The 26734-nt window shown below is 36.6% G+C and overlaps 1 protein-coding gene across 3 annotated transcripts in view; it reads left to right on the top strand.

Annotated features, from left to right (window-relative positions):
- The window catches only part of LOC103716926 (ferredoxin-dependent glutamate synthase, chloroplastic), a 46766-nt gene extending 21752 nt beyond the window's left edge, over positions 1-25014 (top strand). For 2 of the 3 annotated variants that reach the window (XM_008805127.6, XM_026808397.4), the window contains exons 11-33: positions 3410-3520; positions 3644-3859; positions 6834-6991; positions 9191-9320; positions 9750-9808; positions 9922-10027; positions 11445-11541; positions 14474-14589; positions 14690-14887; positions 15017-15127; positions 15290-15529; positions 15674-15772; positions 18795-18890; positions 18979-19176; positions 19248-19322; positions 19521-19649; positions 19745-19843; positions 22727-22869; positions 22958-23051; positions 23130-23368; positions 23485-23563; positions 24247-24330; positions 24412-25014. In XM_008805127.6, the coding sequence (XP_008803349.2) occupies positions 3410-3520; positions 3644-3859; positions 6834-6991; positions 9191-9320; positions 9750-9808; positions 9922-10027; positions 11445-11541; positions 14474-14589; positions 14690-14887; positions 15017-15127; positions 15290-15529; positions 15674-15772; positions 18795-18890; positions 18979-19176; positions 19248-19322; positions 19521-19649; positions 19745-19843; positions 22727-22869; positions 22958-23051; positions 23130-23368; positions 23485-23563; positions 24247-24330; positions 24412-24576 (3042 nt within the window). In that variant the 3' untranslated portion in view covers positions 24577-25014. Of the gene's footprint in view, positions 1-3409; positions 3521-3643; positions 3860-6833; positions 6992-9190; positions 9321-9749; positions 9809-9921; positions 10028-11444; positions 11542-14473; positions 14590-14689; positions 14888-15016; positions 15128-15289; positions 15530-15673; positions 15773-18794; positions 18891-18978; positions 19177-19247; positions 19323-19520; positions 19650-19744; positions 19844-22726; positions 22870-22957; positions 23052-23129; positions 23369-23484; positions 23564-24246; positions 24331-24371 lie in introns of all 3 variants that reach the window. The other variant, XM_088708282.2, reaches the window with a different exon arrangement.
- Positions 25015-26734: the final 1720 nt, after the last annotated feature.

Below are 26734 nucleotides of genomic sequence, written 5' to 3' on the forward strand. Positions count from 1 at the left end.
TCTATCCTAATACACAAGTTCAATATGTATCTTACTGGTTACCTGGTCACATGCAACACACCTAGAAAAAGGGGAAAAAATAAAGATGTTTTACAATCTTCAAAAAAAAAAACAACATTAAATAATCTATTACTATATTAATCTGTAATAGTAAGTTGAGGGAATTGAGAAAGTAAGGGAATGCATTGATTAAAAAACACAACAGATAAGAGTCATTAAGGTGAATAAAGGCACATATGCAAAGTAATATGAGATATACATCTTCATCCATTACTACATAGAAGAAAAATGTCCTCTTTCTTCCTTTCTTTTCCTCCTCTTTTTCATTGATCTCGTTAATGACCAAATGCTAGGTGAATATAGAGCACAATATACACTTTCCTTTGTATTAGCCTATACAGTTATACTTTACATTGAAACCAAATTTATTTTTTTATTCATCTTCGGGTTATTCTCATGCTAGTTCTGAGCAAACAAGATTCATGTGGTTTAACATGAAGGAGCTTTTGTTAGATGGCTATTATGCCATCAATAATAATTGTTTGCAAAAGATTTGATAAATAAACTCTGTAATTAAATTTTTTTTTTATTTCTTCGTCATTTGTTATAAAGTGAATATGAAGGGGCATATTTTCTTAAAGAAAAGTGTTTTTGTACAAGGAAATTGAGATTTACAGCCTCATGCATAAATGACTACCTTTGGTAGGCCATAACTACAACCATCTATTTGGGTGGCATTACTACTCTTAATTTGAGGAATCATGTGCTTGTGGTGTGCCAACTTGATGTGGCGCGATAATTACTATGATATGCCATATTGTGCCATGCTAGGCAAGGCAATCTTTGGTAGGGCTTTGTGCCAAGCATTGGCACACAACTAATACCATGCATGTGCCACCTAGTGCTATCTAGGGTTATAGTTAGTTTTTTAGCATGGGGACATTATTGTTACTTCATGGATCTTGAAAATATTTTTACACAATTACTATCTACACGACTAGGGTTGCAAACAAGTGAACATGAGCTAGCCATTGAAGGCCTAGATAGGCATGGGTTTGGTCCTGCATTAGTTGTGCGAGATCTTGGGTACTTGAGTAGTGCTAAGGATCCCAAAATATAACTTTTGGCTAACCTTTTTAAGGTCCTTGGTCGTTACAAATGTGTTAAGAGTCTTAAGACCCATGCGGGTGTATGTTTGTGCGCTAGAAAGGTCTTGGTACTTAAATAAGGCCAAGGAGTCCAAATCATGGTTTCAAAAAACTGTTGAAACTGGCCGGTACCAATATTTTTTCAACTTTTTAGAATTTGTTAATTTCAATACGTACTATCAGTACCGATACCATACATTTCGATGTAAAAATGATGCACGATTTGGTGCCGATATTTAAAACCTCAGTATGAATAATAGCTTCTAGCTAGTCTTTTGGGTGAGTTCCTAAGTGTTACAAACTTACAAATGTTATCAGTGCTGACTTGCCCATGGCCCCTAGGGGACACTACATTGTAGGCCCTTTCGGGTCTGACTACAAGCCCATCATAGTGTTTCTGATTGGACCTTTTCCTTATCAAGGGTGCTAGAGCTTAGATCGGAAGAGTGTGCGAGGACCCACATAGACATCTTTTTAGTCCCACATCGGGTGTGTGTTTAGGAGATCTTGGGACTTAAGCAGGGCCAAGGACACCAATCAAGAACTTTTATCCAGCCTTTAGGGTGAGGCCCTTGAGTCATTACATGGGGTCATCTCAAGATTGGCTCAAATTTATAGGTGGCTATCTCGAGCTTGGCTCTAGATCGAGTTGAGCTAGGTCTTCCTAACTCAAGATTTTTTTCATTTAATGTTGAACCAACTCAATCTTAGCTCTTTTGGCTTGACAAAGTTGTAGGTTTGACAATGCTGAGGGTTTCAAGTCTCGATTTGTTGGCTTGGGGTCTAGTTATCTTAGACAAGGGAATATAAGAAGGGCCAAAAACATGTCCAAGGTGAAATGGGATGGAGAGAGTGAAGGCATTTAGTTCTAGAGAAAGGAAGGAGAAGAAGAGGGACTCAGTGTTGCTATTCTTGAATCTTTGAGACATGAAAATTGTAGGCTGGTGACGGATCTCCTTCTTGGAATAGGATTGAGCATCGTGATATTTGGAGAGATCAAATTGTTATTTTGATACCACCTGTCCTCAAGCTATCAAGAGTTCAAATTCAAGGAGAATGGGAGAGGGAAAGGGAGATAGGAAGATGGGATGTGGGATAGGAGATGCTAGAGAGAACTTTGGACATTGAGGTTTAAGGAGGGGGAGCCTTGAAGGGAGTGGAATGAAAAGGGTGCTAGTCTAGGATTTAGCCTTCACCTTTACTCTTATCTAACGGCCCAATGCATGAGCCAATAGATCATAAGTCCGACACCTCATATCCTTCTGAGCAGACGTATGTTGTAGCCATAAGTTTTGAGGTCTAATGGTTGTGATAAATCATGCTTCACATGAAAACTTGTTAACCTTTAATTATAAGTATTAACATACAATTTTATTGTATATGTTATGAATATGTGCTTTTTATAATTCGAGGTACAATAACGAGTACAAGCAAGCTGGCCTGGCTTGTGTGTCACTCATATATTTGTAGTTCAAAAACTCAGCTTGCATTCAGCTTTTCATCAAGCAAGTGAATAACGAGCTCAATTCCAAGCCAAAAGTGAGTTGCTTTCAATAGCTTGTTACACATGATCACACATCATTGTATCAATTTTATTGATCCTTTTATAAGTGTTACTTGGTGGTGACTTGCATATATTAATCCGTATAATAATAAATAATTTCCTTCACGAAATGGGAACCAAAGTGTAAAAAAGAGCGGAAAAGAGAGAGAAGGGAGGGAGAGGGAGAGAAAGAGGGGGAGAGAGAGGGAGAGATGGGGGGCTTTTGAGCCCCCATAACCTCTGGTGTACGAGAATAGGGGTGAAGCCCTTGATTTGAAACGAAACAAGGGCTCCAGGCCTCCAGCCCTTTTTTTTATTTTTTTCAGGGGCTCTGTCCTTGTTCTCATGCACCGAAGGAAATGGGGACTCGAAAGCCCCCCTCTCTCCCTCCCTCCCTCCGCCTCCCTCTCCCTCCTTCCCTCCCTCTCCCTCTCCCTCCCTCCCTCTCTCTCTCTTCCTCTCTTTCCTTCTCCATCTCCCCCTCCCTCTACCTCCCTCTGCCTCTCTCTCTTTTCCTCTCCTTCCTTGTCTCCCCCTTTCTTGCTAGTTTCTCGAACCGAGGGGCGGAAACGTGCTAGTCCGCCCCCGATATGGCTCAATACATCCCGAACCATGTGGTTCAGGGCGGTACAACATTTCTTGATCCAAATATTGTAAAAATGTTTATTTCCTATTTCTTGCTTGTACTCATGTTCTTATAACATGGTCATCATTTTAGGTTACAAATCCTGCGATTGATCCCCTCCGAGAAGGCTTAGTTATGTCTCTTGAGGTCAATATTGGAAAACGTGGAAATATTTTAGGGGTTGGACCTGAGAATGCTGCTCAGGTATGTCATGATAAATTACTAAATTTATATCCTGAAAATTATTTCTTATCTTATTTGAATCCTGTTCTAGATAAAACATTATTGTGTTTTTGTATCTTATTATGATATTATTGTATCTTTCAGGTTATTTTGTCGAGTCCTGTGCTGAATGAAGGGGAACTTGATTTATTGATGAAGGACTCGATGTTAAAGCCTCAAGTACTGCCAACATATTTTGATATTTGCAATGGTTTAGATGGTTCACTGGAAAGAATGTTAATGGAAATCTGTGAAGCAGCTGATGAAGCTGTTCGAAATGGTTCCCGACTGCTTGTTCTTTCTGACCGTACTGAGGAACTGGTGAGCAATAGTTTACTATGTATATTACTATGTTCAGCATTTTTTTTTCTATTTAATCTTTCAGGTATAGTCCAATTTACTTTGCTCAAATTCTCTTCATAATTTCTGCAAATTCTCAAGTAGAGTTCAGACTTTCTTCCCTTTCATCATGTGGGTTGGAGGTTTTTGGATGATCTATGACCAAAATTTGTTACTGGGCTAACAGGAAAAGGACTTCTTTAGTTCTATACCAATATCATTACTAGATATGTGATCATGATAAGAATCCAAGATTTTGTGCTGATGTTTTTTTCCCCAATACAGGGTTCAAGGTGGCCTTGATGCCCTTCTGGAAAATAAAGAATAAAAGTTCCAATTGACAAATTCTCATTATTATCAATTTTTAAACATTAGATCAATGATTGTCAATGCAACTAACAGACATGGTATATTTCTAGTATTGAACTTTGAAAATATGAAAGTACAGCTAGTCATGGTTGGTGTCCAAGGAAGCCATGCTTCTATGTATCATATTCTAGGAAGCAGAAAAACCAATGAGATCCCCATAATTTTCTCACTTCACCAGCTGTATGTAAAACAAGCTATGCTGGTGAAGGAAAAAATGGAATTTCATGGAAAATCGGAGTGTTGGACCTATGTAGGAATCAAAAGAACAAGACGTAGGCTTTAGGGTCTCTTAATAATTGTCCATGTCTGAAGTCTGCAACTACTTGTCATATTGTGCTACAGTTTGTTGTAAGGGGTGTAGATACAAAACTAGGGTTTTAGTCCTTCAGAGAGGCAAGGCACAAGTTTCTGGGTCTTTTTTTATGTTGATAGTTCTGGATACAAAAACTTATGCGAAAAGAAAGGTAAAAACGTAAGGGACGTAAGTTTTATTTTTCAATTTGGTTAAGTCAACAAACTGTGCTGTGGGTCTAACGCGGTAACGCCACAGACACCAAGTTCAAACATAAATCTTAAAGGAACATGTAGATTGGTCACATTTCTCCGTAATTTCGTCTCGAGCTGTGTATACATTGCAATCCTATCATACACAATTTCACATTAATTCCATTTAGAACATAATGCAATTGTAGATCCAAGGCTGTTCTCCTTTTGTTAATAGTGGGAAATGATTGAGCTTGTTATGCTTTCTCTGGAACCCATAAGATACAGTGCAAGATGTTGACTATATGAGCTTCTTTGTGCATTGCATACTCGCTGCTATTGATAACCCTCTCATGGTAAGCGTCAAGCTGTATTGGACTGGCTCAATTTGCATAGTGTGGTATAGTAAGCCTTATGTCTCTAACACAATGCTGTGATGGCCAGCTTGCAAAGTTTATGCTGATATGCAATTCATCATTGTTGTCAATTATGTAATCAAAATGGGTCTATTATGTAGCTAAACTTGAAGTTTAGAGAAACTCCATAGAGGGATTGAGCATCTTTCAGCACGTGAAGTTGATGTTGAATTTCTTGCCAAGGCAACTTTAGGCAAGACAGGTGCTTGCCCTAAAACCTAAAGGCCAGTTTTAGAAGGTTATGTTATTGTTCACAATTTAAGCTCATGCAACTATGAACAACCCTCCAATTTTGCAATAGTTAGAAAATTTCCAGTTGATGAGCTTTGATATAGTGCAAAACTGCAAATAGAAAGGGTTTTGATGGAAGGCAGATGCCAGGGATTAGCCTGCTGGTTCATACCTTACAGTATCCTATGATGCATACCAAACTAGCACGCTATAGACATGATATGAAGATCTGACACCTTTGTATACCATCTGTATTGACTGATATTGCTAATTAGTGTCTACAGACTCTACACGGTTCATACTTCATACTATTTGATATGCAGATATAAGCTGATGTAATGGCAGGCTACATACCTTGCTTTCCCCTTCCAAGCTCATTCTCAACCATCTTGAACATTCATGTTTTGATTCCAGATGGTCTGGAGATAACCTTTTCTTCCCCCTCCTTTTTTGGGCTTTTTCGATGATCAAAATGACCGATTCATGGATTGGATATGTTAATGACAAAAAACCATCATTCTACATCTGATTAAAGGCTGGAAATTAAGGTAAATGAGAGTATATGAGTGCCCTGCAATACTTGTACTATCCATACACACACCTGTAGCATGTTGGTGAGGGACCCTATTGGTGTGGGTGGCGAGTGACCAACATGACAACCCCACCACATGTTAACCTGTAAATTTGAATAGCTTGTTTAAGTTATTATGGTGTAAAAATGATTGTTTAGTGTTATATCCTAATATGGGGCTAGATTTCTAGGAATTTGTTAAAAACAATGCTAAATTGTTTGACACAAGACTAGAACTAGTATATGTTAAAATTGGTCTATGATAGAATGAAATTGAATAAAGTAGTGCATCCAAAGTTGCTTTCTTGAGTATCTGCATGATGCAGCATGGTAGAATTACCGTGCAAGCCTCTGACTGGTTCCACAATGATATACACTCAATCTTGGCAACTGGTATCATGAAATTGTGGACCAGAAGATCTTATGCATTGTATTGTCAAGTAGTATCATGAAATAGGTCAAAAAATAACTTCCTTGTCCCTTTTATCTGAGGAGAAGCATGTTTAACATTTATGGCTTGCTCTGGTGAAAACCACAACCACATTTTGCTGCACATGTTGAAGAAATATGTTTGTTTTATTTGAATTTATAACAAAATTTCATTAATTCATGCAGATTCCTTCTCCTTGGTACATATTATCTCATAAATGAAATGTTTAGTGTGCTATGTTGAGTGTCATGCACATTTTTGACTAATGTTTCCCATGGATAAGTCATATAAATTCCTTTCTGCTGACACATCTTGTGTTTCATGTTCCTATGGGAAAAGGGTGCATAGGGCTCTTTCCTATTATATAATTGTTGTTATTCGATATTTATGCTTTCTGGATGGTTGTGTAAGCAATTTTTTTCTCATTGTAAATCACTGGATGTATATGATTGTCAGGAACCAACTCGTCCTGCTATCCCAATACTTCTTGCTGTTGGTGCTGTCCACCAGCATCTGATTCAAAATGGATTACGAATGTCAGCTTCTATTGTTGCTGATACTGCTCAGTGTTTCAGCACCCATCAATTTGCATGTTTGATTGGATATGGAGCCAGGTCTCATCTTCTATATCCATCTTCTTTTTAAAAAATAAACAATTGTAAAACTTGTAATTTTTATCTGTTTATCACTTTTATATCAACTTCATGCAGTCTGTAACAGCTAGTAGAAAGATTTGGTTCATGATAGAGTTTTTCTTATACTTCCCTGTCCCATAATGCCGAGAAATTGTGAATTGTTTATGTGGTTATATAAAAAATATAAATGTAGTTAATATTTTAATAATTGTCACAACTAATAAGTTTATTGATCTTGAACACTTTGTCGTCGCCTCCTGAAGTAAGTTCGATTTATATCTCGTGGTACATGTCAGTTTATTTGGTCAAAATTTTGCAATAGGAAGGATCAGGTGCCTTGGAAAGAAGATTGAGAGCGCATTAATGTATTATGTATGTATGTATTAATGCCAAAATAAATTTGTTTAAATTGGCTATATCAAGCTGGGCCTAGCTTATGTTCAGCTCTTTTACTAGTCGAATGAGCCAAAGTTGAGGTGAAATTCAATCCAAAAGTGAGCTGGTTGCAATCAGCTGATCTGTTTGACAGCCCTAAACTCAAGCAGTGTGTTCATGTATCTCATGAAAGTATTCTAAATTTCTAACAATGAGAAAGTTCTCTTATGCTCTTGTGATCGTGTGTGTGTGTGTGTGTGTGTGTGTGTATATATCCTATCACCTTTTACCTTCGAGCTTGTCATATAGTGTCATTAATGTTTAGCTTGTCATAGAGTGTCATTAATGTTTACATATTCATATAAAATCCTTAAAGGTTCTGTGGTTAGCCAGCAGGTGTCAATATTTTGTTGTTCCCTAGTCCTGATCAGCCACTAGTGCTACTTGTGATTACCCTTGAATAGTCCTGTCGGGCATCATCAAGCAACTCCTGATTTCGCTAATAACATTGAACTCCATTTGGCAAGAGTCCCACTGGCATAGAGACCTAGGAAATTACTAGAGATGAATTGCTAGAAATCAAACTAAATTGTTGAGCATCATCACCTAGAAGAAACTTTTCACTTGGGCTTTCATCATCTGTGTACAGTACTTCTTTCAAGTCTTGAAAACTACTAGTACTAGCCACTACCTAGCCATCATGCCGTCAAATCAGCCTTTCTCAAAGCTAGAAATCCCCATTAATTTATTGTCTTTTAAATGTAAGACAATGTAATCCTTACCTTGGAGACTTGGTAAATATTTCAGCTAATACACCCTGCTGCCAATTGTGAATCCATCTTATCCATCTTAAATTAGTCTGCTGTAGTGCCATTATTGTGAGTCCACAATAATTTAGTAAGGTAAATGCTTCGGTTTTAATGCTGCAACAATGAGCTTTGAGAAGTATTCAAGTGTTTAGCAACATACTTAAGCTCAGAGTCGTGTGATGGAGGCTTAAAGTTTCCTGCAAGTTCTGGTCTATATTTGCAGAACATTTTACATATGTTTTGATAAGGAGTTCCTTTGTCTTAAACAGTCAAACCATTTTCTGTTTCCTAGATGGTAGTATGTTTTAATTATTGAGTTTGTGCTTATTTGCTAAGTCATTCATGAGTGATAAATGGTCACCAGCCACCAAGACAACACGTCACCACCTTTATAGTGGATTTGATGTGCATGCCTAATTCTACACTTGAAATTGACTGTCCACATAATATAGCTTTAAATCCCACTTGCCCGACTTCAATGCGCCTACTTAAATGCCATGAATAAAAACAAATGCATTTGTTATAGACCTTCCTGCATTTGGTTTAAAGACTCCAAATATTAAATAAATCAATGCTAATCCTATTCCTATCAAGCAAAAGACTCAAACTCTTGCTCTAAGTAGGAGAACCCAAAACCGATCCTACTCCTCTGGTGACTCTGCCGGTATTAACAGTAATCAATACTTTGCAGTACAGAAGTGCCGCTTCTGACATTCAACTTTAGGTTGCAGATCTCGCGCAGCAGTGGACCAACTTTTGGGCTATTAATGCTGCATAGTGAACTTATTATTTTCTCTCATTGATATAAATTAACAAATCCGATGCCATTCCATAATGTAGTGGATCTTGCTGCTGCTGCTTCTAGTTTCCTTTTGTTTATTTTTGATTTTTTCAATATATACATGAAAGAGGAATCAGTTATTGAGTTTCTTAATGCATTCCATGCTCACATGACAACTTCTGTTAACACTCTATTGTTTCACCTATTACTTAGTGCGGTATGCCCATATTTGGCATTAGAAACATGCCGCCAGTGGAGGCTGAGCACAAAAACTACTAATATGATGCGGAATGGGAAGATGCCTACTGTAACAATCGAGCAGGCTCAAAGGAATTTTTGCAAGGTTTGTATGTCTGTTGCAGGTGATAATATTTTATCTTTGCTTATCACTTTTGCATTAAGACAGTTCTGAAGGGCACATTCCAAAAGTATCCTATGCATATAGGATACATAATTTTCTTATTCTAGCGAAAACTAAATGCTGTCTAAAGGGTTCTCGTTTCTGTTTCCTGTTTGTGGCTCTTTTCGTTTGGTAAACAAAGTATTTATTAGCAATAGATCAATAAGTTGATGCTTCTGCCTTAATCTTCAATGTTCTGTCCCGATGTTCAAATGGACTACACTTTCTTACAGCACAAAAAATTAAAATTGTTGTTATATTAGTATGTGTTCTCTTTTTGTTTCTTGCTAAATGGTTCTGTTTATATATTTTGGCAAGTCTTTCTTTGCTGTTGTTTGTATTCTAATGCTGGTGAAATATTTTGTTTTCCAGGCTGTAAGATCTGGTCTTCTCAAGATTCTTTCGAAGATGGGCATCTCATTGCTTTCAAGGCCTGTGAAAGGATAGGATGAAATCACTTTTGAGTTTATTTTCAGTTTTACCAATTATACTAATCATACTCCTATTAATCAATAGTCTCCTCAATGTTGTTTCTTTCCTCCAGTTACTGTGGGGCACAAATATTTGAAATTTATGGCCTTGGACAAGACATTGTTGATATTGCTTTTCGTGGAAGTGTATCAAAAATAGGTGGACTAACTCTTGATGAGGTGATTGATACACCTTAGTAAACCTCTAAGCTCTTGCGCCTACATGCTAAAACTGCTACCTTTTAGATTTCGAAACTCCAGTATATGCTATAAAAATGGTGTATCTGCATGGATTAAATATTATGCAAAATAACCTTGTCTTTGCTCTGTTTTCTGTAAAAAACAAGTTCATTCTGTAATGCAACATATAATCAGAATAAATTAAAATATCTGAACATGATCAAGTGTAAGGTCACTTTTCTTGGAGCAGTGCATCCACTGAATACATAGCACATTGATCATGTTATTTATGATATACATATATGCATACATATCCGAAGCCACAAAAAGACATACTTTGTCTCTTTTGGTGCAATAATGCATGAAACAAAAGGACAGGTAATCCTTGTATGATGGAGATCAAAACACTCTTGAGGGGTGAAAAGGATACATATAGCATCATGATAATATATATTCTGCTCATTTCAATTGGTATCATACTTCTGGATTTTATATTGGTTTTGACATGTCCTTTTATCTTTCCTCTCTTTGAGAGTAGTGTTTAGTTTATCAATGAGATCTTTCTTGTCCAAGAAACCACTCATGGTTAAGTTAATCTAATCCTGTGGGAGACTTTTATATGACGAGGCATTTTACAAGCACATTATGTAGTGCATTCACATGATATATAAGGGCTAAGAACTATACTAGTTGTGTATTTAGTAATTGATGTGAACAGTCGATAATGCATGTTTGTGATGATCTTTCATTTACATATTTATGAAGTGATGCTTTGTGTAGCATATTCAGCTCCAATCAGGTTAAAAAAAAAGCAGTCCAAGCAGCTAGTAGTGGAAAATAATTTGGCAATATGGAAATTGATGAATTCTCTGGAAAGAAAAAGAAGGCCTTCTAGGAACGGTCATCAATGCAAAACGCATATAGAAAAAAGGCAGTCATCAACACAAATTAAGACTAAAGGTACAAAGATAATATTTTATAAAGTCATCAAAAACAGCCCATAATGCACAAAGTGAATCCATTTACTAAATATTGATTGCACTTTTGTTCAGCAAACTAAGATTTCATGCAACGAAATTGATGACTCTGAAGCATCATAATTTAATAATGAAAAGAGGAGTTTGAAAATTTTTATCATTCACTTAAATTAATGTATTTTTATGTAAAAATGATTTATAATTTCAGGTTTATGCTCATATGCTTTTATCAAGACCAAATGATAATATAATCAGTACAAAAAATATAATGATAACATGCTGGATAAATTTTTAAGAGTAACATTATATTGCTTACCATGTGTATGTGTTGTCAGTCTTAATATTTATAATATTTTTTTCATCCTTTAAGCAAATATTATTTAATAATGAATGCTTGATAATCATGTTGTTTCTTATGAATGTCCTTTTATTTCTTGAAGTTGGCAAGGGAAACCTTGTCATTTTGGGTGAAGGCTTTCTCAGAGGATACGGCTAAGAGGCTAGAAAACTTCGGGTTCATTCAATTCCGACCAGGAGGTGGTATTTGTTTTACTGCTTCTTTGACATAAGAACATGTTAGTTGGTTTTTCCAAATAGTTTTCATGGTCAAATATTATTTGTTGCCCTACGATCCAAATCAGTTTTTTTTTCCTGATCTAAGGAGAAACATTGGGTTAGCATTATTGTAGTACAAACTGAAATTATAGAAATTGATGATATGTGGATATTATTCCATACAAGGTGAAGAATGATGCTTCTGTGAATTGTACTTGCAATGCCCATTATATTGGTAGACATTCTACTTGTTTTGTATGGATAAAAGGACTACTTACATTGCTCTCATGTCATATGGATATTTTAGTCTCTTGAGTTTCTATTGTATATGAAGGAATATTAACTTCAAAGTAGAAGCACATTCTATTGCTCTTCACTGTAAGATTAAATCTAACCAAAAGAATGACCTAATTCACTTTGAGCTTAGTCAGACGACGGAGGATTTTACTATAAACTCTTTATCTTTTTTGATTCTTCATAAACAATAAGCAATATTAACACCACCTATGATTGCTCAATGTTCTAAATGTTTTTCTCCGCATAGAAAGTCAAAGAGAAAATGTAGGAAAAAGACAATCATAAAGGGGAAACAGTAAATTGAAACTCAACAGACATATTTAGTCATTTTCCCGAGTTATATAATCTTGTGGAAATTATCACATAAGGAATCATTATGAATCTTTGTCGTCATTAGCTTTGGAAGTAGAATCATAAACAAAATATCCAAAAATAACAAAGCTCAATCAAATTTTAGTTGGCATCATCAATGTAATTTGCTCCAATTAAGGGCCGCATCATTCATTAACTCAACCTTTTCCAAATCCTCTTTTTACAACTCTTATTTTGGTCAGCTAAACTGTCAGGTTCATCTCGTACCAAACCGAACTAATGCAGAACCAGCACGGTTCGGTACTGTTTTTCGGAAAATAGCATGAACCACTCCAAACCATCTGGTTCGAACCAGTTCGCCCCCCTTTTCAATATCTTGAAATGCTTGAATCATGGACTGTCGAACCGGGATGAACCCGTCGAACCCGGGTGAACCGCTCGGTTCACCCTGTACCGAACTGGTACCATATCGAACTAATAGCCGATCGACAGGGGTTTCGATACCTGTTTGGCTAACCTTGCTTATTCATGTTTTATTTTTACTCTAATCCAAATGTGAGCACTTTGGAACCTTTTTGGATCACATAATTTTAATCAACTTTCACATGTTATCCTCTACTATTTGGAAGTTGGAACTCTATTTTACCCCGATTAACTTTGTAATTAATTGTTGCACAGGATTGTACTCTGCCATTTGATCTCTCATATATAGTTTAACTCCTTTATCTGAGACTACATAAGTGTTTAATTGCTTGATGATTTCTCTCAAAATTTTTTGATCAAAGTGAAAACTCTTGATCTGAAAGGGGGTTGAAAGTGTCATTAAGCAGGTTAATCAATTTGTGTGATACTAAGAAGAGGTGGAAACGAGCTGAACATGGGCCAAGCATCAAAGTACACCATACTGTACCAAATCGGACGGTACAAAACATATCGTATCATACCGATTCGGTACCAGTATGTGGTATAGGAGGCATACCGACACTCGGTACGCCGAACCGGCCTCTGTACTGGGCGTGCCGACATAGTATCAGGGTGACACCGATATGGGGCCCGATACCAAGACAATGTACCTTATCAGGCACAACTTCAGCTGAACTCATTGTATATTCGAGCCAAGTCTAGGTTGTTCATGAATAGCTTGTTCAATAGATCTAGTTATAATTTAAGATCATTTGAGGCTTTTATTTATATAGCTAGGGGTAGTAATCCTGATTATATTTTATTCTTATAGTTGTAATATTTTATTCTACATAATCTATAGTAATTTATATATAAAAGTAATTATTAATATAATTAGATTATCTATTTTTTCTAGCCATCCTGCCACATCCCAAAACTTGGGATGAGGGATGTCTCGGGATGCGTTGAGTAGGATGCCGAGACCACCATGAGACAGTTCCATCTTTATGCTTGGGCCTACGCCATCTCCTACTTCTTGCTAGATGTCCCATCGGTACTTGAATCCTTGTTCAAGTTAATTTGAGCTGAGGTTCAGTGAGCTAAGCCTAGCTCTAGCTAAGCTCATTAACTGAGACAATGAAAGCTGAGCTAGCTCATGAACAGCTTGTTCGTTTGCTAGCGATTGTATTAAGTAATGGCTGTTGCTTCCCAAGTTTTTCTAATAATGTAGATATATATAGTTCAGTTGGTATAATTAATATTTATGCTGGTCAGAAGCATTAGAATTGCAGGTGGTCATTATGTGCTAAGTCGGCATTAAATTTTTCTTGAACAAAAAGGATCCAGTAATGACTCTTGATTTTTGAGAATAATGGTACAAATTTTCCAAAACGCATTTCTTGTTTATGCCTATATTATTTAAATGGGTTATATAGAATGGTCTATGAGCTTGTCAGATGTTGGTTGAACAAAAATGATGCAAAACTTTGGCTGTTAAGCTGCATTTCCATTAAAAGAATGGATTTATAGAAAAAAATTAGTTGTCTTGACCAAAAGGGATATTCAAGTCTCGACTCAAATAAATAGAACAATGGACTATATATTTTGTCCTTTTTTCCCAACGTCTATTCACTGCCAACTTCTTAAATTAATGTTGCTGGATAGCAGTACGTTTTAAAGGCATTGATATTTTTCATTTCATATTACATCTGCAAGTTCCAAACCCAAAATAGATCTGAAAAAGCTTGTTAGTAATGGATTCTTTTATCTTCAAGATCAAATTAATTGAGAGCAAATATGTCTATATCAGATTATTCAGTTACTCATGAATTGGATTAAATGCAGTGTAATCCTGCTTCCATTGTTTGCCGGTGCATATTATTTGTTTTCTCACTTAATTCAGGAGAATATCATGGAAATAACCCAGAAATGTCAAAATTGCTTCACAAAGCAGTTCGCCAAAAGAGTGAAAATGCGTATGCTATTTATCAACAGCACCTTGCAAATCGGCCTGTAAATGTGAGTTTGTGCTTTTCAACTTCATCCATCAGATGCTAATTTCTCTTTCTAAGTCATCTAGGATTGATGTGGTTGATATTTTTGTTCTTTTCCATTTTAGGTTCTCCGAGATCTTCTTGAATTTAAAAGTGACCGACCACCAATCCCTATTGGCAAAGTTGAACCTGCATCCTCCATTGTCCAACGCTTCTGCACTGGTGGCATGTCTCTTGGGGCTATATCAAGGGAAACACATGAAGCAATTGCGATAGCAATGAACAGAATGGGTGGAAAATCCAACTCTGGAGAAGGTGGTGAGGTAGGCCCAATTTTCTTGCTATAACTGAGATTATATAAAAAATGTACTAGAATTTGTTTGTTTCTTAGTCACATTTATTAGATAGTAGTTTAGATTACAGGCTTATCAAAAATTCTGAGTGTTTTGCAGGATCCAATTCGTTGGCATCCACTAACAGATGTTGTTGATGGCTATTCTCCAACATTTCCTCACCTTAAGGGCCTTCAGAATGGAGATACTGCCACAAGTGCAATTAAACAGGTCATAAATCAATCTTTTTCTCTATAAGATCTCCTTCCTTTATCATGTGGATCATGGTCCCCTGTGTATCCAGCATGTTTTAAAGCTGACAACATTGTCGCAGTAAATCTTTATTATGTCTTTTCATAATCAAGTTCTTCTGAACCATGTAAATCCTCTCAGGTTGCTTCAGGACGTTTTGGTGTCACTCCAACATTTTTAGTCAATGCTGACCAGTTGGAAATTAAAATTGCACAAGGTGCAAAGCCTGGGGAGGGGGGTCAACTTCCAGGGAAAAAAGTTAGTGCGTATATTGCCAGGTTAAGAAATTCTAAACCTGGGGTTCCACTTATATCTCCACCACCGCATCATGACATTTATTCAATTGAGGATCTTGCGCAGTTAATTTTTGACCTTCATCAGGTACAGTATGCATTGTCTATGGCTATTTCCATTTCGTTACCTCACAACTGATGATGTTACTCCGCAACAACAATGTTTTTTGATATGTTCTCAACTTTATGCTTATGCTAATCTGCATGTGGAATCTACTCTACATGTATGTAGGTCAATCCTAAGGCAAAGGTATCTGTAAAGCTTGTGGCAGAAGCTGGAATTGGCACTGTTGCTTCTGGAGTAGCTAAGGCCAATGCTGATATAATACAGGTGCCGAGTCAGTGCTGTCTTTGGTATTATATTCCAAAATATATGCACTCTTTATTCTTCCTGTCCAATATGTATTTTTGTTAGTACGACAATGATGACCAACAAGTCTTATCTCATCAATCATCTATCCCTGCTACACAGTTCTCATTCCCTCATTAATATGAATTTCTTACAATTCGTTAGCAATTGTTCACTTGGTGGGCTCTCAATTTATTGGCATCCTCTTCATCTATTCAATTCACTTAAGCCTCCAAAAGCAGTTATTTCTGTCCTAGATGAAAATTGTTTAATGCTCAGATAATTTGAATTTTGGTTGACAATATTTTGTGCTGGTGCATGCTGCTAATACTGTGAACATCATGTTAGTTTACAGATTCAGATTACCTTACGATTTGATAATATCTATCAATTGAACACAAAGTCAGTGAAGTTAAGCTTGGATGCAATAGGAGCAGAGTAGAAAGAATACATAAGCATTGGTATTACAGAATAATCAATTTCTTTAGGTGAGGCATGTAATGTAGACAATATAAGATTATCTTGGAAAATAATTTGGATAATTTCAGTTCCATGCAGGAAATCCTGGGAAACATGACTTCAACCTTAGTATTAAATATGAATTCACTCTATGTTGGTGTGTTTATTGTCCTTGTTTTGTGGTGATGCAGTAGAAAAGTTTGGTATCAATTTTGCTTTTCGCTCATCCATTATGAAAGGAGTTTGCAACCTAACTTCATGTTATTGTTATGTAATATTTGGTTGCTTTTCCATGTCCATGTTGAATGTATTTTTATAACCAATATCTATGCCTCAAACATGTACTTTTGTGAAGGGGTGTGGGGAATGCTCTATGCATGGCTTTAAATCCCATGGGATGGGGTTGTTTTGGTTTTCCCATGAAATGGGACGTGCCGCCATCCCACCCGGTCCCTTCACTTGGGACAGGGGATGTCCAAGATGTGCCGGCCAAGATGTTAGGACAATGGCAGGACGGTCCTGTCCCAATACTTGGGATGGTACCCCATCCCAGTGTCCCACGGGACGTCCCGCCGGGACTTGAGTCCTCGGATATATGATATCTAAAAGGTAAGGAAGTCTTAAAATTCCTAAAGCGGGAAAACATGAAACACTTATGTAACATGATAATAGTCATTTCACCTACTTAAATTCTTGTTCACGAACACTAAGGTCACTCGGCATGGTCCTCATATGCTGCATATCATTCCAGTTTTGCTTAGGCGGCAGAACTAATTAGCGTATGCCATATGATGCCAGCATGTGGAAGACATCATCACGTACTAGGTTGCATGGCCCTTTTCTTCATACTGAATTAGCATGTTGAAATAGACATAGCTAGTTGTTTTCTTTTTTTTTTATATGAACCAAAACATGCTTGTTTCTAACGCACTTAAATATTGTTTCTGCAAAAAAAAAAGGATAACAACTGAAAGCAACATGATATCCTACAATTAGAAACTATGATGCACGTTGATAACTGTGTATTGTACCATTCGAGGTAATACAGCATGTATTACTATCATAGTAATACACTGTTATCAAATGTAGGACTTAGGTTCATCAAAATAAGGTAAGTGATGCTTGAATATTAATATATCATATCATAAAATTCTAGGTTATCGCAATATAGTACTAAGAATATAATACGTATATGTATATTCTTTGAAATCCTCAACCCCACATAAAATGTCTTGCAACTTGTAGGCATCCTTGTGGCTTTACGTTGTTGGTGCTGTAAAGGTACCATCATTGCTATATGGAAAACCCATATACTGGTTGCTGCACCAGATATGATGTATGTGTACCTAAATAATGTGCACAGACATAGTAGCACTGGAGCACTGATTATGTGAAACTGGTGTGTTGGGGCTAACAGCCCTGAAGATATGTAGGTTATAGATCACATTGATTGTAATACATGGCATTGTGATTATATCATACATGATTATATTCATGAATTAATAATCAAATAGTCATTGAAAAAATTTCTGCAGCTTTTTTTTTTCCTTTTTCTATTTTCATGTTAAATCTGCAGTTTCAGGTATAGTCCCAAAATGTCGTGTGTTAATATCTATTAGTCACTTCACTAAGATTATATAAAAGACATGGTTTCTTGAATATTGTTGGACTATAGACCACATAATTTAGGCAAGTTCAATTAAATATGACATGTAAAATTGGTAGCTCATACTTCACTGAATAACATGCAGTTAACCAGTAGGGCAACATGGTATGCCATATACTAACTCATATTGCCATCAATAGTCTAGTACAAGCAGCGCTGCAGGATTTAGGCACGAGAATCAGATTTGGACAAGTCTCCCTGTGTTTGACTCGGCAAGCGGAAAAACGAGATATGGGATGCATAAAAAAAAACTAAAATATTATACTTAAATTAAATATCATATTAAAATAACATTGAAATGTATTTGTTATTAAGGTCTCTGAATATTCATGTTTCTCCTCGAAACTTCCTAATTAACTAAAGGATTTCAGAATGATGACATTAGTAAAATTATTTTATACTTGAGATTCTTAACTGATCTTTGGAAAAAACAAAACCTTCCTTTTAATGTTAATATAGTGGCTTGCATTCATTAGTCCAACTCTAACGATTTTAAGAGCTGTAGTTGATAAAATATGATGAGCATCAAGGTGTCATACAAATATCTGATTCAGACATGTCCAACATGGATTCTAGGAGTTGGACATGAGTATCCATGTAACACAAGGTACAAGACCAGCTGAAAAAGAAAATTGTCATAGGAAGTGTATCATATATCATAAATAAGTCCTCGGTGAATGCTTATCCTGCTGAATTACCTGGAGAACAAAAGGGGCCACACCTTTGATGTGTTATTGTTGAGTTGGGAGTACTGTTATCAATTGTAATCTGCTTATATTCATTCATATCCTTGTCTAATTGAATAAAAAACATTTGTTAGCTTTCATCTATTAAGGCAATAAGTTTGAATAAGATCGAGTTGTTCTGTCTGTGTTACAGATATCAGGGCATGATGGGGGAACCGGAGCAAGCCCTATAAGCTCCATTAAACATGCTGGTGGGCCGTGGGAGCTTGGTTTAACCGAGACACATCAGGTTTGTCTTGCCTATTATGGCCAAGCAATTTGATTTTGTATGCTGAGAATTTGTATGTCCAGGTAATGAAGTTAATATATTTTTTCAGATGCTTATTGAAAATGGATTGAGGGAAAGGGTGATTGTGAGAGTTGATGGTGGATTCAAGAGTGGTCTTGATGTCCTTATGGCTGCAGCCATGGGTGCCGATGAGTATGGTTTTGGTTCTGTTGCAATGATAGCTACAGGATGTGTTATGGCACGCATCTGCCACACTAATAACTGCCCAGTTGGTGTTGCCAGTCAGGTAGCAGAGGAAAAAATGTTCTCTTTTTTTTTTCAAATATCCTGTGAGACAGCTTTTTTAATTTTTTGCAGAGGGAAGAACTTCGTGCCCGTTTTCCTGGTGTTCCTGGGGATCTGGTTAACTACTTTTTATATGTTGCTGAAGAGGTAATCCATCATCGATTAGTCTTTATTGGTAAAAGAAGTATCTCTACTTTAGCAACTGAATTTACCTTTTTTCTTTGAATACTTTGGAGTACCTAACGTAAAGTTTTCTCTTTGATGTGTACACCTGATCTGGTCTCGAAGCTTTATATTACAAGTTATCATAATAATCAAGTTAATGAGATTTAAATGTTCGGTCAGGTAAGAGGTATTTTGGCTCAACTGGGTTATGAGAAGATGGATGACATAATTGGACGAACAGAGTTGTTGAAACCAAAACACATCTCTTTGATGAAGACTCAGAACCTTGATCTCAGTTACATTTTATCAGTATGAATTTTAAAACTAGCATCAAATTAAATTGCTTGACCTTTTGTGTTTATGGCCTCTAGATTTCTCATGGGCGTCATATGTGTAATTTTCAGAGTGTTGGACTGCCAAAATGGAGTAGCAGTGAAATAAGGAATCAGGATGTTCACACAAATGGTCCTGTTCTTGATGACATTATACTTTCTGATCCTGAGGTAGCAATAGATTTTAAGTTCCTGTTTACAAAACATGGGAATTTTTTTTATATGAAATATGATTTACTAAAAATAGCATTTAAAGTCATCTAATGTACAAAATTTTAACTATTATGTTTTTGCTTCCATAGCCCTAACTATAACTGTGAAGAATTGAAATCATTTGTTTTTTTTAATGAATCCTTATTTGCCAGAAGTTTCTATCAAGGAACACCTCTAGTCTTTCTAGTTTCTATTCTCGTTTGCAAACAAATTTCACAACTTCCATCTTATTACCTTGGGTCTTCTCTTGCTATTTCGAATCCCTTTGATACAACTTTGAGCAGTTGCTCTTATTAGGACCTTGGATCTTTGTAGCACGTCTATACTCTATACTAATAAAATCAGTTCTTTGTCACCTCATCCATCACTCGTGCAATTCTTGTATCTCCTGTAATATTCATGTTCCTCCCTTTCTATGTTCTACCACAATTCTAATTAAAATTATTGCGGCTATCACAATCATATTGCTTGCTTGCGTCTTCTTTCTTTATGTTTTGGTCTGCATAATGTTAAGGCTTTGTTGTTGTTTTAGTGGAATATATAGGTAACTCGCCTGGGCATGTGTTTGTCACATGTCATTTTAGCAAGTCTCCGCTTTATTCACAGACTCTACTAGATGTCATCATCCATCAGAGGACCAATATTCTTAGCATTCTTCTCTCTTTAGCCTTTGCTAGAGAGAGATCTGTAGATTTTGGCTAGGCTCCCTGGCCTTGGGCAGCTGAGGAAACCATTCCCCTTCCTCCACCACTCCTCTCTCTCTCCCCTCTCCCTTTCTCTCCCCTTCTCTTCTCTTCCTTTCTTCCCGTCTTTTTTTCTTCTTCCCTTCTTTGGCTGATGGATTCTCTCTGAGGTCCTTGCATCACCAACAGCGGGATGTCCACATGGGAACGGTGTTTGTGTTAATGAGTCATGACAGCCCACTATAGCAAAGCTGTTGTCACAAGCAATGGGATCAAAGGTAATGGGTTGGTGAGGATTAAGCTGGCGGTTGTGGTCAGGGCCAAAGGTAGTGGGACCGGTAAAGTGAGAATGGGCTCAAGGATGGTGGAATCAACTAGAATGGGGTTCAGTGGCCAGATCATAGGTAAAGGGTTGGGGAAACCAGGGTTGCTGCTAATCAGGTCGATAGTGGTTAGATCTATAAGGATGAGGTGCTAATGGTTAGATAGGTGGAGCTGATGCCAAGCAATGCAAGGTGACAACTAAGTGGAGGCCAGTTATAGAATCAGAATGGAGGCCGGTGATGGATTCAGAGAAAGGATAAGGTACGCACAGAGGAGCAGGCAAGTGATGGGATGGTCCTGATTAATGGAGCAGGATGCCATTATGCAGCAAGGTGCGACTAGTCTGCAGGTGATGAGAAGGTCCCATTAATGAAGCAAGATGCGGTCAAGGGGTGAATGGGAACCAGTCTGCAATTTCGATAAGTGGAAGCTAGCTAGATCAGTTCAAATTTTGTTTTATCTGGCTGGTTAATGTTGGATCCACTATTCTTTGCTGGACCTACCCAGTATCTCAATGTGGGCTATGTGGAGCTTGGACTTTTTCTTTGTGGGTTGGCCAGTCTTTGAGCTTGGGATTTTAATTTGTGGGTTCGCCTGTCTTTGGACTGGATTGGCTTGTTTGGACTGTTGGGGCTCCTCTATCTTTTCTTCTTTTCTTTTTTCTTTTATTTTTCTTTTACTCTTTTCTTGTTTTCTCTGATCTTGTGTCATTTTGTATACATGAAATGGGAGGTGGCTTACCACTGTTTTGCTCGAGGAAAAAAATCTTTCCATTCTTTGTGTATGAGATGCACACCTGTTTAACCAATTGCATGATGGATTCTCAGCTATTTGTTTTCACCAAGGCCTTATTCTTATTTTCAATTTCATCAGAATTACATTCTGAATTGCCTTTTTCCCTAATTTTGAGGCCGTCATTGTTAAGGGTTTTCTGCTGGAACATTGTTCCAATTTGGTTGGCCTTGCACTCTTCCCATGAACCAATAGAATATCATCTTCTAATAACGTGTACCACATCTTTCCTAGTATCAAATAGTATGTTAACTAATTGAGATGAAGTCATAATTCTAACCCTTATATAAAGTACTATGACAGGAAATTTATCTCACTTCTAATAATAAAACTTGTCGCTAACCCGACATGCATTTCCTTGATAATGTCAAAGCACTTGTTATGTCGAACTTTATTCCTTGATGCCCATGAAGTTGCCTCATGTGGTATTCTACTATATGCCTTCTCAAAATTGAGAGCATATGTAGATTCTCTGGCCATTCTCTGAATTATTCTTTGGATAACCAACAAAATAATCACCTCTGCTGACTTTTTGCATAATGTCAGATTTGTTATCTTGCAGAAAGCCAAATTGGTTACTTAAGATTGTTCTCATTTATATTTATCTCTGTTATCTAATGTTTTGCATAACTTTATATTGTGGCCTAAGTTTGATGGTGACTCTCTCTCAACAATATGGATAAATATTTTAATTTAATTTGTTAACTATCAACATAAGCTATTTATGCTTGAAACTAAGAGCGCTTTCTTTTACCGACTCTGAGCTTAAGAAGAATCAGTGCTTTTAGTTGCATTTCGTAACCTATCTTCTCTCTTAATGCAGTGGTTTTCATGTCATACGATCTTTAGTGTCCAATCTTATCAGTTCTTACTGGTATCACCATTTGGAACTGTATTGCTTTGGTAGCTTTGCTTCTTAAATTTCAAAAGCTTTGCTGCTCATTTTAGAAGCCATCTCTTAAAATTATTTGACAATGTCTGTTTAGGCGTTAACATTGGACATTGTTATGACTCTTTTCCTTCAAACCTTTCCTTGATGCAGATATCTGAGGCGATTGAACATGAAAAAGAGGTTAGCAAATCCATAAAAATCTATAATGTTGATCGTGCTGTTTGTGGCCGCATAGCTGGTGCGATTGCCAAGAAATATGGAGATAAAGGTTTTGCTGGGCAGCTTAATATAACGTATGTTAGGCCTTTTACATTGCTCTAAACTTTATGGCAGACAACTTATGAAAATTTAAATAATGCATTCTATTTTACCTTTCTCTAGTTTTACTGGAAGTGCTGGACAATCTTTTGCTTGTTTCCTGACTCCTGGAATGAACATTCGACTGGTGGGAGAAGCTAATGATTATGTCGGAAAGGTACAAGTGCGAATACACTCTTGCATATTTCTGCTTTCTTCTGTTAGACTGACACTAGGTAAGAACCTTTTCTTCTAGGGTATGGCTGGTGGAGAGCTGATAGTAGCTCCTGTTGAGAATACTGGCTTTTGCCCAGAGGATGCTGCTATAGTAGGAAACACCTGCCTATATGGTGCAACAGGTGGTCAAGTATTTGTGCGGGGCAAAGCAGGCGAACGGTTTGCTGTTAGAAATTCTCTTGCTGAAGCTGTGGTTGAGGGTACTGGAGATCATTGTTGTGAGTACATGACTGGGGGTTGTGTGGTGGTACTTGGAAAGTAAGTATTTCTTTGCCCCATATTTCTGTTCTTGAAATTTGTAAATCTGTTAACAAATATTCTCATTTCTCTTTTTTTCCTTTTTTCTTTTTTTTCTTTTTTCCCCAATCCAATAGAGTGGGCAGGAATGTTGCTGCAGGCATGACTGGTGGTATGGCATATATCCTCGATGAGGATGACACTCTTTTTCGTAAGGTGTTTGCAAAAACCTTTCTCATTCTTTTTATCTCGTCAGTATAGAAATAATGAACTTATAAATGATGGCAGATTTTTAATGGTAAAATAATTCAGTCGTTTGCAGTCTCTCTCTCTCTCTCTCTCATATCGGTCATTTTATTTTAACATTCCTCACATTCGTTTATAATATTTTTTTCACATTCATCTTTGCATATAATTATAAGACTTCACAGGTCATATGTTTGAAAAAATAGCATTAATCTTTGCATGGATGTGTCCTCATGTCAGGCCTTTGTTGAGGATCTAGTATTATTTGGGACAGTACATTTAATGTCAGTCACAACTAGTAGCTCTCTCTTTCTATTCACCTGTCATTCATGGCAAAAAAAATTTGGAATTAATGAAATGAAAAATGTGAACCTTTGAAATCAAACCTCAAAACATATAGTCAGGACCTATTTTTTAAAGGGCAACGCATGTAGGCTTATGAACTTGCATTATCCTTTTTAAAGTTAATCAAGACCTATTTTCTCAAGGGTAATATTGCAAGTAGGCATATGAACTTGTGTTATCCTTTTAAGGTTAACAGGGCTTACTGTTTGTATGTGTTCTGTGTTTTATAGAACATTTTGAAGCTTGTATTATGTCCTTGTATATGATAAAGTGCTACTGAGTTGCATGCTAATCCTTGGTTGTAACAGCTCAACAAGGAGATTGTGAAGATTCAGAGAGTGGTAGCTCCAGCTGGACAGATGCAGCTGAAAAGCCTAATAGAAGCTCATGTTGTAAGATAACATCTTATACATTAGGGTTTTTATTTTTGCAGGTAATGCCATAACTTTATCCTTTTTGTTTACTTGCTAAAGGAAAAAACTGGGAGCAATAAAGGTGCTGCAATCTTGAGAGAATGGGAGGCATATCTGCCTCTATTTTGGCAACTTGTGCCACCTAGTGAAGAAGACACACCAGAGGCTTGTGCAGATTTTGAGAGAGTAGCAGCTAAGAAGGGGATGACACTACAATCAGCTTAAGATTAGAAACAGATGAATCTATAAACTGCCAATTACTTGTACATTAAGCAGCAGAGTAACAACTCATCAGTTGTCACAACTGGGATTCACAATCGGTTGTGCATGGCTGATGCGGTTACACTCAACAATGAAGAAATATTAGAGTTGGGAGAAAGCCTACAGATCTTATCCATGGATTGTTCCATTCATCATCTTGGTGGAAAGAAAAAGATTGCAAGCCTAAATGATGCTTCCTCATTTTCTTGTAGATCTCAACTGGAAGGGCGGGTACACCTCTGTATAATTCGCTGTGGATTGTTACTTTTGTAATTAAAACCTTTGCTATTTCAATTTAAAGGCTGCAATTTCAGCCAGACTGTTTGTGTCATGTATATTACCTTTGTAGTAGCTGTTGGGCCTACTGAGAACAAGTGATAATTTGATGGCTTAGTGCTTAAATTGTCATTTGCATTCAGGTTTCGATCTAAAAAGAACCGTATTATAGTTGTTTCTTGATGCTGTAGACTGCTTTGTGGAAGGATTAGGACCTGAAGATATTTTGTTGTTCATGGACTGCTTGAAATCGGAGCAGACAATGGATGTGCCAATGGGAATTAGAATTTGATACAGTCAGGTGTTTAAATACTGGAGGGCATGCCAGTTTTTTCAAGATTCAGTATGGTATTGGATAGGGATATATGGTATGGGATACACTATATACTTGTACCAGTTTTCTTCCAGAATGATATGGTATCACTTTTACTGTCCCATTTCTGGTGGTTTTAAAATCCTGGGACACAATGACTGCCATTTTATGTTGTCATCGAGCCAACATTCTTAATATTGGCATTGTGATAAAAAGTGAATATTTCCATTTTTAAAATGTTTGTCTACATAAATAATCAGGATATTTTTTTTATCTAATGCAATCCTTTTGTAACAATATGTCCAATTAATTCTTGTTGGATCATCATTTTTTTTAATTTCATTTTTTCAATATGATTAACAACGTGAAAACCAAATGAGTTGAAACAAATGTAAATTGTTGATGGATAAAAAGATCATATTTGGTTAGGAGATTGATTTCTTTTATGCACTTAGATCATATCTTAATAAATTTTTCTATTATGGAACAAAAAATAAAGTAATTCTGCGCTCGCACAGAATGTTTTTTTTTTAAAAAAAATCACAAATATATATCTGCATATATGGCATGCTAAACCGGTCCTCGTGGTGCAAATAGACATGTAATTAACCTCTTAAGTATATCAGTTCAAGATCTCATTCAAAAAAGATAGCAGAAAAATATCATTTGAATTTTTTATCTTATATATATATATATATATATATCCAAGATCTATTCAGTGCATAACTAATGTAGGACTAAACATATATCTATATGGATCATAGGTTAAGTTTATTCCAATACCTAAGGCTTCATTCAAAAGGGCTAGCCAAAAGGTATTATTTGATTTTTCACTTTATATGCATATCTAAGATTTACCCAACATATAATCAATATAAAATTAAATATATGCTTGCAGGAGTCTTCACACCGAAGTTTAGAAATGTACTAGGTTGCAATTTTTCATGACTAGGAAATGGTTTAAAACTTTATATCCGCTGGTCTTCAAAGCAGTACTCAACTCATCATTTAATCGGGACTTTAAGTTTCCCATCCTCCCAATTTAGAAATGAAGGGTCTCTCTCTCTCTCTCTCTCTCTCTCTCTCTCTCTCTCTCTCTCTCTCTCTCAGGTGAATGGACTCCTTTGGTTTTCTCATATCCTAGGATGTGTTTGGTTTACGACCGAAATTAGAATTGGAACGGATTGAAATGAGCATCAGAATGGCCATATCTTTCGACGTGTTTGGTTCGTGACCAAAATCAGAATTTAAATCAGAATGAAATTTGATTACTAAGAAAGAATAAAGATTGGGTTTTGAAGAATTGGGCAAATTCCCAGTCCCCCCCTAAATCGGAATAAGAATGGCAATCTACCAACCAAACAGCTAGAACGAGAGTTATACATTCCTATTCTCATTCCAGAGCCCAACTCTCCCCCGCCAAATATACCCTTAATATATTGTCAGCTAGGGGGGGCCTTATTAAGTGCAATCTTTAGAAAGCCAGACCTTAAAGATCTCTGGTGATGTCTAGAAGCAACCAATTGCTAGTTT

The sequence above is a fragment of the Phoenix dactylifera genome, chromosome 12, assembly GCF_051530095.1.
Source record: "Phoenix dactylifera cultivar Ajwa chromosome 12, Ajwa_hap1_PhDact_Kaust_v1.1, whole genome shotgun sequence".
NCBI lineage: Eukaryota > Viridiplantae > Streptophyta > Magnoliopsida > Arecales > Arecaceae > Phoenix > Phoenix dactylifera.